At 46.0% G+C, this 18,109-nt stretch overlaps 1 protein-coding gene and 1 pseudogene across 7 annotated transcripts in view; one reads left to right on the top strand and one right to left on the bottom strand.

Moving 5' to 3' along the window:
* Nucleotides 1-18,109, top strand: part of LOXL3 (lysyl oxidase like 3) — a 141,017-nt gene that overhangs the window by 47,313 nt on the left and 75,595 nt on the right. For 3 of the 6 annotated variants that reach the window (XM_082268903.1, XM_082268902.1, XM_082268904.1), the window contains exons 2-6: nucleotides 2,753-3,078; nucleotides 6,708-6,871; nucleotides 7,271-7,482; nucleotides 10,235-10,294; nucleotides 12,926-12,985. In XM_082268903.1, coding sequence (XP_082125029.1) covers nucleotides 2,778-3,078; nucleotides 6,708-6,871; nucleotides 7,271-7,482; nucleotides 10,235-10,294; nucleotides 12,926-12,985 — 797 coding nt within the window. In that variant the 5' untranslated portion in view covers nucleotides 2,753-2,777. The remainder of the gene's footprint in view (nucleotides 1-2,752; nucleotides 3,079-6,707; nucleotides 6,872-7,270; nucleotides 7,483-10,234; nucleotides 10,295-12,925; nucleotides 12,986-18,109) is intronic. The other 3 variants (XM_082268905.1, XM_082268906.1, XM_082268907.1) reach the window with 1 other exon arrangement.
* Nucleotides 15,882-17,390, bottom strand: LOC309554606 (annotated as a pseudogene). Its single transcript has one exon. The product of its transcript is annotated as an uncharacterized misc_RNA (transcript).

The raw sequence follows: 18,109 nt of genomic DNA on the forward strand, positions 1-18,109 counted from the left end.
AATGGACATTTGTTGTGTGAAGAGAAAATAAATGGACTATTGAGTGTCTGCTGTAGAATCAGCAAAGTTTGCCCAACAGTAGGAGACAGACTCCATAGGTAGGTTCCTGTATGTGAGAAGGTAGCCGCCCACAGTGGCAAGGATTTATTTTGTGTTTTATTTTTATTTTGATATTTTTGACGCTTGCGGTCTGGGTAAGAAAACTGCATGAATAAACCAAACTGTTTGCAACTACTTCTCGGCTATCTCCCTGTGTAAACGCACCCCCCAAAGGGGTCATCCATACCCGCCACCGAGCTAATCCCTCACACTATATACAGTTTATATATATATTGTACTCATCTAATACCTTTCTAGAAATGTTAGGTGACCTGGAGTAAACACAGCAATAATTTAAATGTCTAACCCCAGAAGATCTGGAGAAAGAACGGGGGTTGGAATGTCTCTCATTATCCTTCTCCACCTTCATTCTGTATCTCCACCTTCCATCTTCCTTCTCCACCATGTATCTTCCATGTATTCTTCTCTGCCTTCATTCTGTATCTCCACCTTCCACCTTCCTTCTCCACCATGTATCTTCCATGTATCCTTCTCCGCCTTCATTCTGTATCTCCACCTTCCATCTTCCTTCTCCACCATGTATCTTCCATGTATCCTTCTCCACCCTCATTCTGTATCTCCACCTTCTACCTTCCTTCTCCACCATGTATCTTCCATGCATCCTTCTCCACCTTCATTCTGTATCTCCACCTTCCTTCTCCACCATGTATCTTCCATGTATCCTTCTCCACCCTCATTCTGTATCTCCACCTTCCACCTTCCTTCTCCACCATGTATCTTCCATGTATCCTTCTCTGCCTTCATTCTGTATCTCCACCTTCCACCTTCCTTCTCCACCATGTATCTTCCATGTATTCTTCTCTGCCTTCATTCTGTATCTCCACCTTCCACCTTCCTTCTCCACCATGTATCTTCCATGCATCCTTCTCCGCCTTCATTCTGTATCTCCACCTTCCATCTTCCTTCTCCACCATGTATCTTCCATGTATCCTTCTCCACCCTCATTCTGTATCTCCACCTTCCATCTTCCTTCTCCACCATGTATCTTCCATGTATCCTTCTCCACCCTCATTCTGTATCTCCACCTTCCACCTTCCTTCTCCACCATGTATCTTCCATGCATCCTTCTCCACCTTCATTCTGTATCTCCACCTTCCACCTTCCTTCTCCACCATGTATCTTCCATGTATTCTTCTCCACCTTCATTCTGTATCTCCACCTTCCACCTTCCTTCTCCACCATGTATCTTCCATGTATTCTTCTCTGCCTTCATTCTGTATCTCCACCTTCCACCTTCCTTCTCCACCATGTATCTTCCATGTATCCTTCTCCGCCTTCATTCTGTATCTCCACCTTCCATCTTCCTTCTCCACCATGTATCTTCCATGTATCCTTCTCCACCTTCATTCTGTATCTCCACCTTCCATCTTCCTTCTCCACCATGTATCTTCCATGTATTCTTCTCTGCCTTCATTCTGTATCTCCACCTTCCACCTTCCTTCTCCACCATGTATCTTCCATGTATTCTTCTCTGCCTTCATTCTGTATCTCCACCTTCCACCTTCCTTCTCCACCATGTATCTTCCATGTATCCTTCTCCACCCTCATTCTGTATCTCCACCTTCCATCTTCCTTCTCCACCATGTATCTTCCATGTATTCTTCTCTGCCTTCATTCTGTATCTCCACCTTCCACCTTCCTTCTCCACCATGTATCTTCCATGTATTCTTCTCTGCCTTCATTCTGTATCTCCACCTTCCATCTTCCTTCTCCACCATGTATCTTCCATGCATCCTTCTCCGCCTTCATTCTGTATCTCCACCTTCCACCTTCCTTCTCCACCATGTATCTTCCATGTATCCTTCTCCACCCTCATTCTGTATCTCCACCTTCCATCTTCCTTCTCCACCATGTATCTTCCATGTATCCTTCTCCACCATCATTCTGTATCTCCACCTTCCATCTTCATTCTCCACCATGTATCTTCCATGCATCCTTCTCTGCCTTCATGTATGTCTACTTTATATCTTGCTTTCCTTGTCTCTACCTGCTCGCTCTCCATCATCTCTCCCTATCCTCCTCTCATATCTGTCCATCCTCCTTCCCTCGTCGCTGCCTGTCCTCCTTTCCTCATCGCCATTTGTCCTCCTTCCCTCATCGCCATCTGTCCTCCTTTCCTTGTTGCTGCCTATCCTTATCACTACCTATCCACCTTCCCTCATTGCCACCTGTCCTCCCCTCGTTGTTCCCTGTCCTTCCTTTGTCGCCGCCTGTCCTCCTTACCTCTTGTGGCGCCATGTCTTTTTAGAGAAATAGAGGTTATGTTTTTCTATGAGATCTGCATCTGGTGTGAAGACCACAATCCTCCTCCTGATGGAGATGTAGTAAACGTTCTCATATTTGGGAGGTAATGTCTTCTGATAAAATGTGGATTTACATTGTCTGGTAATAAGTGGAGGGCGGTCTTTACTCAGATCCTATCACATTACAGCTATATGAGGTCTAAGATGGACGCTCCTCACCACCGGCACAGACACCATAGGAATGAATGTAGGAGGAGTGTGGAGCTCCTCACCACCGGCACAGACACCATAGGAATGAATGTAGGAGGAGTGTGGAGCTCCTCGTCTCGTCTCTCCTAAGGCTGATAAGATAGATTCAGGTCACTAACATGTCCCTCTTGTGTCCGCAGTTCCGGTGTTGGCAGTTCTGGTCTCATGTCTGATCTATTAGCCCATCTATGGGTGCTCTGCACATTATCAGCAATAGTTCCAGGATGGACACAACAGACAACGCCACCCACCAGCCACCCAAATCCAAACAGTGCCCTGAAATTCCGCCTGGCTGGATTTCCTCGCAAACACAATGAAGGTCGGATAGAAGTCTTCTATAACCAGGAATGGGGTACAATATGTGATGATGACTTCACCATGGAGAACGCCCATATCCTCTGCCGCCATCTTGGATTTACAGAAGCTACGGGATGGACGCACAGTGCCAAATATGGCAAAGGAATAGGTAAGATCTCCTCTAATAATAATAATAATAATAATAATAATAATAATAATAATATGATCCCCATATAGGAAAGAGCTTCACCCGGCCAAAAAAGGTTTGGTATTTTTTTGGTCATCAGAGTAGGATAATACCCCTTCCACGTGTGTGAGGACCAATTCAGGGAAATAGCCCCTCGCTACAAAAGAAAATGGGCTAACATGTTTCAGGCCATACCCGATCCTTCTCTTCTACATATCACATGACAAGGGACAGACTTCTCTTCTACATATCACATGACAAGGGACAGCCTTCTCTTCTACATATCGCATGACAGGGGACAGCCTTCTCTTCTACATATCACATGACAAGGGACGACCTTCTCTTCTACATATCACATGACAGGGGACAGCCTTCTCTTCTACATATCACATGACAAGGGACGGCCTTCTCTTCTACATATCACATGACAAGGGACGACTTTCTCTTCTACATATCACATGACAAGGGACGACCTTCTCTTCTACATATCACATGACAAGGGACGACCTTCTCTTCTACATATCACATGACAAGGGACGACTTTCTCTTCTACATATCACATGACAAGGGACGACCTTCTCTTCTACATATCACATGACAGGGGACAGCCTTCTCTTCTACATATCACATGACAAGGGACGACTTTCTCTTCTACATATCACATGACAAGGGACGACTTTCTCTTCTACATATCACATGACAGGGGATGACCTTCTCTTCTACATATCACATGACAGGGGATGACCTTCTCTTCTACATATCACATGACAAGGGACGGTGTTCCGTGAGAAAACCATACCCTCGTCACTTCCGGTTCCGCTACGGAGGGTATGGATTTCTCACGGTAGTTAAACTTGCGGCGGGTACATTAAAACACTTCGGGTGCAACATAAATCATGTCCTCTCCTATCGCTGTAACTTCCCTCATCTCCGGTAATAAATATAAAAGCGGATCACGGAGCCGCGATCGCCGTCACATTTACGTCTCATACACCCGCCGCCGCTTTTATATTTATTGCCGGAGATGAGGGAAGTTACAGCGATAGCAGAGGAGATGATTTATGTTGCACCCGAAGTGTTTTAATGTACCCGCCGCAAGTATAACATTTCACAGAGTGCCGTGAGTTTTTCCTAACCTCTGAGCATGCGCACTTGTCAAATTCTTTGATTGTCAATTAGGTATCTGGGGCTCTGAGCATGCGCACTGCTGCGCTGCTCAGCTGTTTCCCACAGGAAGTGACGAGGGTATGGTTTCTTCACGGGGTATGGAATTCTAACGTTACAACGGCCTTCTCTTCTACATATCACATGACAAGGGACAGCCTTCTCTTCTACATATCACATGACAAGGGACAGCCTTCTCTTCTACATATCACATGACAGGGGACGGCCTTCTCTTCTACAAATCACATGACAGGGGACAGCCTTCTCTTCTACATATCACATGACAGGGGACAGCCTTCTCTTCTACATATCACATGACAAGGGACAGCCTTCTCTTCTACATATCACATGACAGGGGACAGCCTTCTCTTCTACATATCACATGACAGGGGACGGTGTAACGTTAAAAAACCATACCCCGTGAAGAAACCATACCGTCGTCACTTCCGGTCTGAAACAGCTGAGCAGCGCAGCAGTGCGCATGCTCAGAGCCCCGGATACGTGATTGAAGAAGAAAGAATTAGAGAAGTGCGCATGCTCGGTGAGCATGAAATTATCACGGCACTGTCTCTAATGTTATACTTGCGGCGCTGTAACTTCCCTCATCTCCGGTAATAAATATAAAAGCGGCGGCGGGTGTATGAGACGTAAATGTGACGGCGATCGCGGCTCCGTGATCCGCTTTTATATTTATTACCGGAGATGAGGGAAGTTACAGCGATAGGAGAGGACATGATTTATGTTGCACCCGAAGTGTTTTAATGTAAGCGCCGCAAGTTTAACTACCGTGAGAAATCCATACCCTCCGTAGCGGAACCGGAAGTGACGAGGGTATGGTTTTCTCATGGAACAGACGGCCTTCTCTTCTACATATCACATGACAAGGGGCAACCTTCTCTTCTATACATTACATGACAACTACCATGATGTCATGGCTCTCCAGCAGTCGTCTGACATTGGTACTTCTCATTCATACTGTAGTATCTGTGTAATACAATGTAAAATGTGGACCTCAGGGGAGGACCTGATGGAGGTATCTGGTGGGTTGTGTAGGGTGTATGAATCTCCTGTATGGTAATAACGCTCTTTTATGGAGGTCTCTGGGGGGTTGTGTATGGGGTATGAATCTCCTGTATGGTAATAATGCTCCTTTATGGAGGTCTCTGGTGGGTTGTGTAGGGTGTATGAATCTCCTGTATGGTAATAATGCTCCTCTATGGAGGTCTCTGGGGGGTTGTGTAGGGTGTATGAATCTCCTGTATGGTAATAACGCTCTTTTATGGAGGTCTCTGGTGGGGGGTTGTGTAGGGTGTATGAACCTACTGTATGGTAATAATGCTCCTTTATGGAGGTCTCTGGGGGTTGTGTAGGGTGTATGAATCTCCTGTATGGTAATAACGCTCCTTTATGGAGGTCTCTGGTGGGGGGTTGTGTAGGGTGTATGAATCTCCTGTATGGTAATAATGCTCCTTTATGGAGGTCTCTGGTGGGTTGTGTACGGGGTATGAATCTCCTGTATGGTAATAAAGCTCCTTTATGGAGGTCTCTGGTGGGGGGTTGTGTAGGGTGGATGAATCTCCTGTATGGTAGTAACACTCTTTTATGGAGGTCTCTGGGGGGTTGTGTAGGGTGTATGAATCTCCTGTATGGTAATAACGCTCCTTTATGGAGGTCTCTGGGGGGTTGTGTATGGGGTATGAATCTCCTGTATGGTAATAATGCTCCTCTATGGAGGTCTCTGGGGGGTTGTGTAGGGTGTATGAATCTCCTGTATGGTAATAACGCTCCTTTATGGAGGTCTCTGGGGGGTTGTGTAGGGTGTATGAATCTCCTGTATGGTAATAACGTTCTTTTATGGAGGTCTCTGGTGGGGGGTTGTGTACGGTGTATGAATCTCCTGTATGGTAATAACGTTCTTTTATGGAGGTCTCTGGGGGGTTGTGTAGGGTGTATGAATCTCCTGTATGGTAATAATGCTCCTCTATGGAGGTCTCTGGGGGGTTGTGTACGGTGTATGAATCTCCTGTATGGTAATAACGCTCTTTTATGGAGGTCTCTGGGGGGTTGTGTAGGGTGTATGAATCTCCTGTATGGTAATAACGCTCCTTTGTGGAGGTCTCTGGTGGGGGGTTGTGTAGGGGGTATGAATCTCTTGTATGGTAATAACGCTCCTTTGTGGAGGTCTCTGGTGGGGGGTTGTGTAGGGGGTATGAATCTCCTGTATGGTAATAACGCTCCTTTGTGGAGGTCTCTGGTGGGGGGTTGTGTAGGGTGTATGAATCTCCTGTATGGTAATAATGCTCCTCTATGGAGGTCTCTGGTGGGGGGTTGTGTACGGGGTATGAATCTCCTGTATGGTAATAACGCTCCTTTGTGGAGGTCTCTGGGGGGTTGTGTAGGGTGTATGAATCTCCTGAATGGTAATAACATTTTCTGTTTTCTGGAAGGGCGAATCTGGCTGGATAACGTCATCTGCTCTGGAAGTGAAAAGAGTATTGCAGACTGTAAGTCCCGGGGGTGGGGGAGCACTGATTGCACCCATGAGGAAGATGCCGGAGTCATCTGCAAGGATGAAAGGATTCCAGGATACGTCGAGCCCAATACTATTGAGGTAAGAAACAGAGACCATTCCATTTACCCTCACCTGGGGTGTCAGTATGGTAACAGACATAGGGCAGCTCCACTATCTGAAGGGTGACACAGACATTGGGTAACTATGAGACCTGACAAAAGCTCCTCCCATTGAGGGATGAGACATACAGAGTGCAGCCATTAGATTTGACATCTGCCCCTCCCATTGATGGGAGAGACAGAGGGTAGCTATGAGCCATGAATAGAGTGTCTCCCATTGAAGGGTGTCAGAGAGTAGCTAATAAACATCTAATATGCCCCTCCCATAGTAGGGTGACAGATATAGAAGACCTGGCATATCTTGTAGGGTGAGGCCCATATGGGGTGACATGTAGAATATAAATGGATAACATTGGCTGGTGACCCCGTGTCATTGCAGACAGAGCAGAGACAGGTGGAAGAGGTGCGTCTGAGGCCGGTGATCACAAGTGCCAAGAACCGACTTCCCATCCACGAGGGGATCCTGGAAATCAAATACAGGAAGACCTGGGAACAAGTCTGTGATGTGGGCTGGACTCCGGCTAACAGTCTCGTGGTCTGCGGAATGCTGGGCTTCCCATCTGAGAAGAAATTCAACAAAAACTTTTACAAGTAAGATCTACAAGAGTGATGGAGGCTTTGTAGAGAGAGGAAAAGAGAGGACCAAGATCAGATGTTTAGTCCTAGTGTGGGTGGAGGTGCCTTATATCAATGTATGTACCATAGTCCCCATCCTAGTATAGTAGAAGAAGAGGGGATGATGGGGATTGTGGTCCTAGACATCTTCATTTTCTATGGTGTAGAGTGATAGACAATAGGGTTAGATGAGCGAGGTCCATAGGGAGGTCACAGAGATGGGGAATCTGGATAGACAGAGATGGGGAGGTCATAGAGATGGGGAATCTGGATAGACCGAGATGGGGAGGTCACAGAGATGGGGAATCTGGATAGACAGAGATGGGGAGGTCACAGAGATGGGGAGGTCACAGAGATGGGGAATCTGGAGAGACAGAGATGGGGAGGTCACAGAGATGGGGAATCTGGATAGACAGAGATGGGGAGGTCACAGAGATGGGGAATCTGGAGAGACAGAGATGGGGAGGTCACAGAGATGGGGAATCTGGATAGGCAGAGATAGGGAGGTCACAGAGATGGGGAATCTGGATAGGCAGAGATGGGGAGGTCACAGAGATGGGGAATCTGGAGAGACAGAGATGGGGAGGTCACAGAGATGGGGAATCTGGATAGGCAGAGATGGGGAGGTCACAGAGATGGGGAATCTGGATAGGCAGAGATGGGGAGGTCACAGAGATGGGGAATCTGGAGAGACAGAGATGGGGAGGTCACAGAGATGGGGAATCTGGATAGGCAGAGATGGGGAGGTCACAGAGATGGGGAATCTGGAGAGACAGAGATGGGGAGGTCACAGAGTTTGAGGATCTGCAGAGATGGAGATGGGAAGGTCATAGATAAGGGGATGTAGATAGATGGAGATGGGGGAGGCCACACAGATGAAGTGTTGGATAGAGATGGGGAGGTCACAGAGATATTGGATCTGAAGAGATGAGGATTAGGGAGGTCACCAAGATGGGGGATGAGAAGAGAATTGGAGGTTGGGGGGTTAACAAAGATAAATGAAGTGGAGAGGCAGAGGTGATGACGTTTTGTGATTTGCTTTGTGGAGAAGATAGAGTTCACTCGGATTTTGTGTTCAGAGAGGTGGAACCCCGGTAGAAGTGAAGATGCTGAATAAGCCTGGTAACATGAATACGAGTCCAGCATTCTTCTCCAAGTCTATGAAATGTAGGCGGGGCTCTTCTGGGTGTAATTCTCAGGTTGTTGCACATTTGCAGGATTCAGGTTGATAACAGATTGTAGCTATTTGTTGTGTTACTCCTATAGATCATCCAGAGCTGTACTGTCTGATTCCATCCTCCTATGGTCTTCCGGGTCCGATTATAGAGACATTGCATTGTGTGTGACCCTTCCGGGTCCGATTATAGAGACATTGCATTGTGTGTGACCCTTCTGGGTCTGATTATAGAGACATTGCATTGTGTGTGACCCTTCTGGGTCTGATTATAGAGACATTGCATTGTGTGTGACCCTTCTGGGTCTGATTTGTGGTGTTTTTGGTTTGACTCTGTTGAAGTTGTAGGTCCTATGTATGTCAAGGCAAGAAGAAAGTATCTAGGGTTTATCTCTGGAACGCACGGATATTTTATCCCTTCAAACATGATACAAGAACAGAAATAGCTGTCGATGTGCCGGAACTATAGGGAGTTCCTAACCTCCTAAGCTCTGTATTCCTAAACACATGGTGTAAGCCCTGCCTTCTTCATTTCTGATGCATTACAAAGAATACAGAACCCCCCAGCCTGGCAGGATCATCAGGTTTTTTTGTACCTTTTGAACAAATAATAAAACCCATTCGATGGAACGTATACAGTAGCAGATACGAGAAGTTCATTGTTGGAGCTCCCAGCTCAGTGAACTGCAGATATTATGTGGTTTTCTAGCATAGCTCGTCTGTCTTTCCGCTTTCCTTCTGGTTACCCCGGATTTGTTGGTTCTGGAGGCCATCCCTGGGTGCCTCTCCAAAGAGTTTTCTGGACTGAGTTGCTTTGTTTTCTCCTTCAGTACTTTCTACCATGAAGTAGTTGGGAAAATAGTGGAGCTCAAGCTCCAGACCTCCTCTTATCTGGAGTAGACAGGGGAGGGGGTTCTTTGAGGATTTAGTGGACACTTACCACAAGCTCCAGACCCTCATCCAAGTCTTGTCAGAAGTAGACGGAGAGGGGGTTCTTTGAGGAACTGGCGGACACCTTGCACAAGCTCCAAGCCTCATCCAAGTCTTATCTGGAGCAGACAGGGAGGGGGTTCTTTGAAGGACTATTGGGTGCTTAGGACAAGCTCCAGAACATGTCTTATCTCGAGTAGATGGGGAAGGGGGTTCTTTGAGGAACTAGTGGACACCTAACACAAGTTCCAGGCCTCACCTGAGTCTTATCTGGAGTGGATAGGAGAGGGGGTTCTTCGAGGGACTGGTGGACACCTACCACAAGCTTCAGACACCATCTGAGTCTTATCTGGAGTAGACGGGGGGGGGGGGGGGGGTTCTTTGAAGGACTGGTGGACACCTAGCACAAGCTCCAGGCTTCATCTAAGTCTTATCTGGAGTAGACAGGAAGGGGTTTCTTTGAAAAACTAGCAGACACCTATGACAAGCTCCAGGCCTCATCTAAATATTATCTGGAGTAGACAGGGAGGGGGTTCTTTGAAGGACTAGTGGACACCTATGACAAGCTTAAGGCCAATGTGTCTTCCAGTGTCTTTCATGTTTTCCATTATCCAATTTTTTCAGAGAAGTAAAAACATCGGCAAACACAAAACGTTCCACCAAGGTGAAGAGTGCGGCCCGCAGGTAATGGCGCAGTTTATTTAGGTACAGAGACTAAATAAACTCCCAGTATTCTGGACTAACAGTCCTAATATCTCCTAACATCTCAATTCACCCCAAAACTGGTAATCTTGTGTCCCCAACGCTTCTCTAACATGGAAATTCTATCACATCCTACACACTAATCCCACTGTATGGATTCTATAGGTGAGATCCATAGAACCGCATCTGCCAGCCCCACATTCCAGGGGTGCTCCCGCTATGGAGGAATCTGTCCCTGAAATGAGGGTGGCTTTTATAGGGGTGGTGTCAGGCAGAGGTCAGGGTGACGAGTCCAGTGCCAGGCAGAGGTCAGGGTGACGAGTCCAGTGCCAGGCAGAGGTCAGGGTGACGAGTGCAGTGCCAGCAGTGATTGGGGAGTAGACAGTCTGTGGCCTCCTGTGGGCTCTTCTGTCTGTCTTAGCTTCTGTACCCCGAGAAATACTCACCAACACCCCCCCATAGTGTCCATCATGGGGGCCAATTTATCAATATGATTGTTTTTTGGATTGGGCGGAGGTTGGGAGGAGATGCCTCCTGTCTGGATTTTGGCGACTCCCATTTCCTCTTGTTTTACATTATAATATCAACATCAGGTTACCCGAGGCTAGAGAATCTCTCCTCACATTCTATTGGTTGGCCTCTCACAGTGATTGGCTCCTAGCACTTAGCTGTAGCCCCCCCCCCCCCTTCCCATATTACTCCCATAGCTTCTATCACATTGCTGTTTTATTGCTAGTGGTGGATTGGTCAGGAAATGAGCCCAGTGATTGGCAGGGAAGACTAGGAAGATGTGGATTTTACAGACACTGCTGAGTAAAACACAGCCTGCTCTTCTCATAGAAGCTGGAAGAAAATGGGTTTTGAATGAAATTTTTAACACTGGAGTATATCTAGAGTAGACAGGGAAGGTATTCTCCGCAGGTCTAGTGGGCACAGAGCACAAGCTCCAGAACCTCATCTGAGTCTTTTCTGGAGTACAATAAAAGGGGTTCTCCAAAGACTGGTGGACATCTAGCGCAAGCTCTATTCCATTATCTTGGTCCTATCTGGAATAGACAGGGAGGAGGTTCTGTAAAGAACTAGTGGACACCTAGCACAAGTTCTAGAGCCTCATCTGTGTCTGATTTATCATAGATTGGAATGGGGGGTCTCTGAAGGAATAGTGGACACCTAGCACAAGCTCCAGGCCTCATCTGTATTTGATTTAGCATAGAGTGGAATGGGGGGTCTCTGAAGGACTGGTGGACACCTAGCACAAGCTCCAGGCCTCATCTGAGTCTTATCTGGAGTAGAAAGGGAAGGGGTTCTCTGAAAGACTAGTGGACATGGAGCACAAGATCCAGACCTCATCTGAGTATTTAACTGGATTTGAATGAAGGGGGTTCTTAGAAGGACCAGTGGACAGCCAACACATTCTCCAGACCCTCATGTAACTAATCTAGGGTCAACAAGAAAGATCGTGTGGATTCCGTGCACAAAGTCTGGGCCCTTATCTGAGACTTATCAGGAGTTAGACATGAGGGGATTCTCTGCAGGACTTCTAGCACAAACTACAAACCCTCATTTGTGTCTTGTTTGGAGTAGACGGGGTTCTCTGAAGGACTAGTGGGCACCTAGCACATTCTCCAGACCCTCATCTGAGTTTAATCTGGAGTAAACTGGGAGGGGTTCTCTAAAAGACTAATAAATATGTAGCACAAGCTCCAGGCCTTATCTGAGTCTTATCTGGAATACATGGGAGGGGGATCTCTTAAGGAATAGTGGTCACCTAGGACAAGCTCCAGGCCTCATCTGAGTCTTATCAGGAGTAAACTGGGAGGGGAATCTTTGAAGGTCTAGTGGACACCTGACACAATCTGCAGGCCTCATCTAAGTCTTATCTGAAATAGATGGGCAGGGGATTTTTTAGAATGGACGCCTAGCATAAGCTTCAGGTCTCATCTAAGTATTTTCTGGACTAAGAGGGGGAAGGGGTTCTTTGAAACATACGTAGACTTTTAGCACAGGCTCCAGGCCTCATCTGAGTCTTATCTGTTGTAGACAGGAAAGAGATTCTTTGAATGACTAGTGGCCACCTAGCACAAGCTCCAGGCCTTATCTGGAGTAGACAGGTAGGGGATTTTTTGAGGTACTTGTGGACACCAAACAGAAGCTCCAAACCCTTATGTGAACCTCACCTGAGTCTTATCTGGGGTAGACAGGGAGGACGTTTTCTGAAATACTAGTGGACACCTTGCACAAGCTCCGGGACTCATCTGAGTCTTATCTGGAGTAGACGGGGGAAGAGGCTCTTTAAAGGACTAGTGGACACCTAGCACAAGCTCCAGGTCTTATCTGGAGTAGACGGGAGGAGATTTATTGAGGTATCAGTGGACACCAAACGGAAGCTCCAGACCCTTATGTGAACATCATCGGAGTCTTATCTGGGGTGGCTGGGGAGGGAGTTTTCTAAAATACTAGTGGACACCTTGCACAAGCTCCGGGACTCATCTGAGTCTTATCTGGAGTAGACAGGGAGGGGGTTCTTTAAAGGACTAGTGGACACCTATGACAAGCTTAAGGCCAATGTGTCTTCCAGTGTCTTTCATGTTTTCCATTATCCCATTTTTTCAGAGAAGTAAAAACATCGGCAAACACAAAACGTTCCACCAAGGTGAAGAGTGCGGCCCGCAGGTAATGGCGCAGTTTATTTAGGTACAGAGACTAAATAAACTCCCAGTATTCTGGACTAACAGTCCTAATATCTAGGACTGTTAATAAATAACAGTCCTAGCTAATAAATAGCATTTATAGGGGTTGTGTCAGGCAGAGGTTTTATGGTCAATGAGTCCAGTGCCAGCTGTGATTGGGGAGTAGACGGCCATCTGTAGCTACCTTGACCTCCTGTCGGCTCTTCTGTCCATCTCAGCATCTCTACCCCGAGAAATACTCACTAATACCCCCCATAGTGTCCATCATGGTGCCAATTTATTAGTACAATTGTCTTTTGGATTGGGTGGAGGTTGGGCACCCCCATAGCTTCTGCCACATTGTATTATTAGTGGCAGAAAATGAGCCCAGCGATTGACAGGGAGGACCAATAAAACATGAATTGTATAGACACTGCTGAGTATCCAACACACAACTGGACTTCTCATAGAAATACTTCATAAACTTTACCTGCACAACCCCAATACCTGGCTGCCAGTGAGGTCCGGTGTCTAAAAGGCTTCGACCTCTGGATATTATATGAAGATCTCTGTACATTATATGAAGATCTCTGTACATTATATGAAGATCTCTGTACATTATACGATGGTCTCTGTATGGTGATCTCTGTACCTTATATGAGGATCTCTGTACATTATATGAGGATCTCTGTACATTATATGATGGTCTCTGGTACTTTGTACCTCCCGGCTGTTCCTGAGTTCCTATGGAGAGTTTGTTTTGCAGATGTGAGCAGATTGAGGCACGCTCACATGTTCTGTATTATTCCATGCTGGGAGGGATGCTATCAGCTAATATTTCATGAACAAGGAATGAAATGTATTTATTACATTATGATGAGCAGAGATCACTCAGTGCATTCAGTCTGTCAGTTTACTGTTACATTGTGGCCGGAGAGTGACCCCCCACGTGTGACATTGTGTGTCCAGAGAGTGACCCCCCACGTGTGACATTGTGTGTCCAGAGAGTGACCCCCCACGTGTGACATTGTGTGTCCAGAGAGTGACCAGTCATGCTCGGGAGCTACCTACCAACTAAAGAGTAATTTTGAATTGTGCTCTAGAGGGGGAAATGCAGTTATTAGGATACATAACAAGACTGAACACGATATAGAAGAGTTTTTTTATTGGCAAAAATCCCGGAATGTGAATGGAAAATCTGCAACATCCGGAGCAAATCACCATCCAGCCAAAATCCTCCTCATAGGGAAATGATTCTCCTTCACAATGGACGATCCTTTCTGTCTGAACCTGGGGCCTCCTTGGTGGCTTTCTCACCTATCATCCAGATTGTCTGATACCGGTCCGATTCCCACCAGTAACACCATTACAGCTCACCCATCATCCGCATCTTTTGATACCGGTCCCATTCACACCACTAATACTGTAATCCGGTGTTCAAACTGCAGCTAAAGCCTGGTATCCTAGTGATACTCATCTACTCTTTCCATGGTGGCCTCCTCTACGTTACCGGGAACCACGATGGGAGATGTTTGTGTCTGTATCTGTAATTCATGGGAAATGCTCTTTCTCCTCCTATTCAGCCGTTCGGTGGAGTAACCAAAGTCAATTCTCATATCATCTTATTTTATTCCATTCTACTGCTCCAGTCACGAATTCCTTCGCTCCCGCCAGCATGGAAAATTACAGTAGTTTCATAATGTGTTCATAATAAAATGAGATAAATGTGTGGAGAAGAACTTTTAAACTGTAGACAATTCTTGGAAGATGAAATGTGAAACTTTCTTTGACATCCTCATGGGGCTGAACTCCAATTTTATAAAGTATTCCTGGCTGTGTATGCTGGAAGATGTCTCCATTGGCACCAACATTTCTCCAGATAGTTAGAGAAAAAACCTAAATTCCACCCAGTTCAACCCACAGAGAAAATAGAATACTCGGCTTCCAGAGAATACAACCTCCAAATCTTCTAACTTTGTGCCGGGTGGATGGTGGCTTTCTGACTGCAATGTCTGCCTTTATACTATATGGGTAAAAATATGTGAGCCCCCCCAAGTGACTAAGCTCCAGTGAAAGGTACGGATACAGCATACAGACATTGTAGACAATTGTTGTGGTTACGGTTTGGTGAAGTCCCTTTCTGTTCCAGCATGACTGACCTTATTCCTACTGAATAACTTGTTGGATGAGAAGACCTGGCTTACCATCTGTGTTCCAATTCATTCCAATCAGTGCTGTCCTTGCAGACTCATAGCAAAAAACTCTGCCATTGATGGTGTTAGCTCATTTACGTCAGGAGGCAGTTGCAAGATGATTTACGACCCTTCAGTCCTAACTCCCCCTGTGTAATGAATATTCCCTCTCTGGCCAGGTGATGCAAAGACACATAGCAACTTAAGCTTAATGCAGATACATCTAAGTTATTTCATGTTCGGCTCCCATATTTACGGGACATTTGAGCGGCAAAAAAACAGTTTAAACTAGTGTACAATTCATGGGTCAGTGTAACAATAGAATATATCTCTACTAAACAATACATGAAAAGGCTTTTGTTTTCCCTATACATTTCTGTAAATGTGGGGTGTCTCGTGTCTGAAATTGCGTTCGTGGAAAAGCCGCTCCGTCTCTGTTCAGCTGTCTGATGTTACTATGTAAACAATTATCAATGTGTTCAGGTTGTGTCTGTAATCCATATGCAAAAGTTAAGTGTCCAGGATGAATGAATGAAGGGTATTTAATATGTGAACACTTATTAATGTGTCTGTAATCTGTATGCGGAGCCTAACTGTTAAGTGTCTAGGATGAATGAGACTTGTTTAATATGTAATTGCAAGGGACCACATTCCATTGGAAAGTGGGCACTAGCTAAAATGAATTTTCTCTGGTATCTATCATGAAATTTAATATTTGATTAAGGCACATTGATACACTATTTCAACCCAATCTTTGATCCCAACCTTATTCATAAGGGTGGGGTCACCTAGAGTCTGTGAATAGCACTGTGTGCCCCCCCCCCCCGGGTATGTTTGCTGTGTTCTTGCTGTAAGTATACATGTCCTACACATAGATATGATATTAGGGATGCACTGAGCACAACAGCATAACATAATGATAACCACAATCACCCCCACTAAGGTCATTAGTATCCGTTTGGATAAATGGAGTTCCAGGCAACCACCCAAAAAACCAGTCCCACCAATTGCTACTGATATCTTCCTTAATTTCCTTTGCTAATTCACTTAATGTTTTGATATGACTTTGTATGGATTTTGAATGGTCATTCAAATTGAAACAACACATACCCTCGAAAGAATCACATCCCATGTTGTGCTTCAGCAACAGATAATCAATGGTCAGCCTATTTTGTAATATTGCCTGTCTAGTGCCCTGGATCCATTAATAATTCAGCCAGAGCACTAGATGTGTGGTTGAGCCCTTTTGCAAGGGTACAGGCGACCTTACTCAGTTGTCTGTGATTTTCTGTAGCAAGGCCTGGGACTCCAACTAGGGATATGGCCAAAGAAATATATTCCGCTTCAGAGAGCAAATGTACTGCTGAGTCACAGTTGCTTGGGAGAGTGTATCCCAAAGATCTAGGGGACCGTGAGTTGGCAATTGATGTTTTTTGGGGTAGGATTACTGAGAGCCGTGAAAGAGTGCATGGACCCCCTGTTATATTTCCTGGGATATATGTCCAACTATGAGTCCCACATGATAGTAATCATCCCTTAGGGAGCTGGACATTCTTGACATAACTGGGTTGCATTATTGTATGAGTGCACGTCTTATTATTGGCAACAGACGAGATTCTAAACAGGTGACATTATATTCTAAGGTGTATGTAGGCTGGCGACTTGGTTGTGTGCACATAGGGATATAGCTTCTATTGCAGGTCATGTTGTAACATACCTCAGCGGAGGTTACATATCCTGTATCTACCTCTACCATTGTTTCTGTGAGTGAATATGAGGATCTGTCACTACGATAAGCATATAGATTTGCATGAGTGTATACATCAGTGTCTTCCATACTTGAGTCGGCCCACATCCCACTATAATAGACTTTTAAAACATTAACTGGGGTAGGAACAGCTAGCAGGCAGGTAGAGAGCAAATCATTGGAATTGTAGTGATCAGAAAGGCAAAAGTCAGAAGAGTTCAGTATGTTGGCAGCAATAAACATCCATATGTTGTCCTTTGTGTCCAATAGGCTTGACTTCAACTGTAAAGTGGAGACATGAATGTCTCGTGTCTCTCTCCTTTCCTGGGGTGAGGAAGGGCATAATGAGGTGGGTGGTGAGCACATGTTGCAAGTAACCAGACAGTGGCTTCTAGTGTTGAGCTTGCTACAAAGAGTACCACTGCTGCACGAATGGGAAGTCTTCCCGGAGTAGGGGTGTCCGTTGGCATTGTACCAATGCGTCTGTCTGGATCCAACTGGAATTCATCTGGTGCTCATCACAATCTCCGGTCCGCAGTTGTGGGGTCCAGAGGTGGGGCTTCCTCAGTCGCGATGCGTGGATCCCAACCGGGGAGTCGTCTGTCAATACCGCTGTTCTGGTCACTGCTTGAACTGTCGCAGGAGGTCCGTAGGGTGGGTCTAGTGACTTCAGCTTATGGAGGGGGCCTTCACCAGGACTCTGTCTCCAGGCTTGAATGGGTGGGGCGGTGCACCTGTTGGCAAAGGAAACGAGAGCGAAATATCACCATATTCATGGGGTTGGGAAAGGGTCTCCCTATCAAAATTTCAGAGGGAGATAGAGTACAGAGACAAGAACTTGGATAGCACAGAATACAAGATTTACAAGAATGGCAGGAGTATAGTGCGGCACTGGGCTTCTGGTCTTACAGGCAGGCAGAAAAAGAAATGCTAGTAAGAACCACTTGCAGCACTAGGGTTCAGGGCTTACAGGAAGGCTGGTAATTTTAAGATAGGAAGGATACCTAATGGCACTATCTTGGGAGAACACAGCATGTCCACACAGACCCCCAGGAAGACGTCAATTGTGACGAAACGCGTAGGGAAGGCGTGCTGACATCACCACGACGAACCAGGAAGCTGGGCGGCAGCGGTATACCACATTGTTAGACAAGCGCTTTTGAATCTACTTGAATGTAAGTGTTTTTAC

The sequence above is a fragment of the Pelophylax lessonae genome, assembly GCF_965119305.1.
Source record: "Pelophylax lessonae genome assembly, chromosome: 1".
NCBI classification, from domain to species: Eukaryota; Metazoa; Chordata; class Amphibia; order Anura; family Ranidae; genus Pelophylax; species Pelophylax lessonae.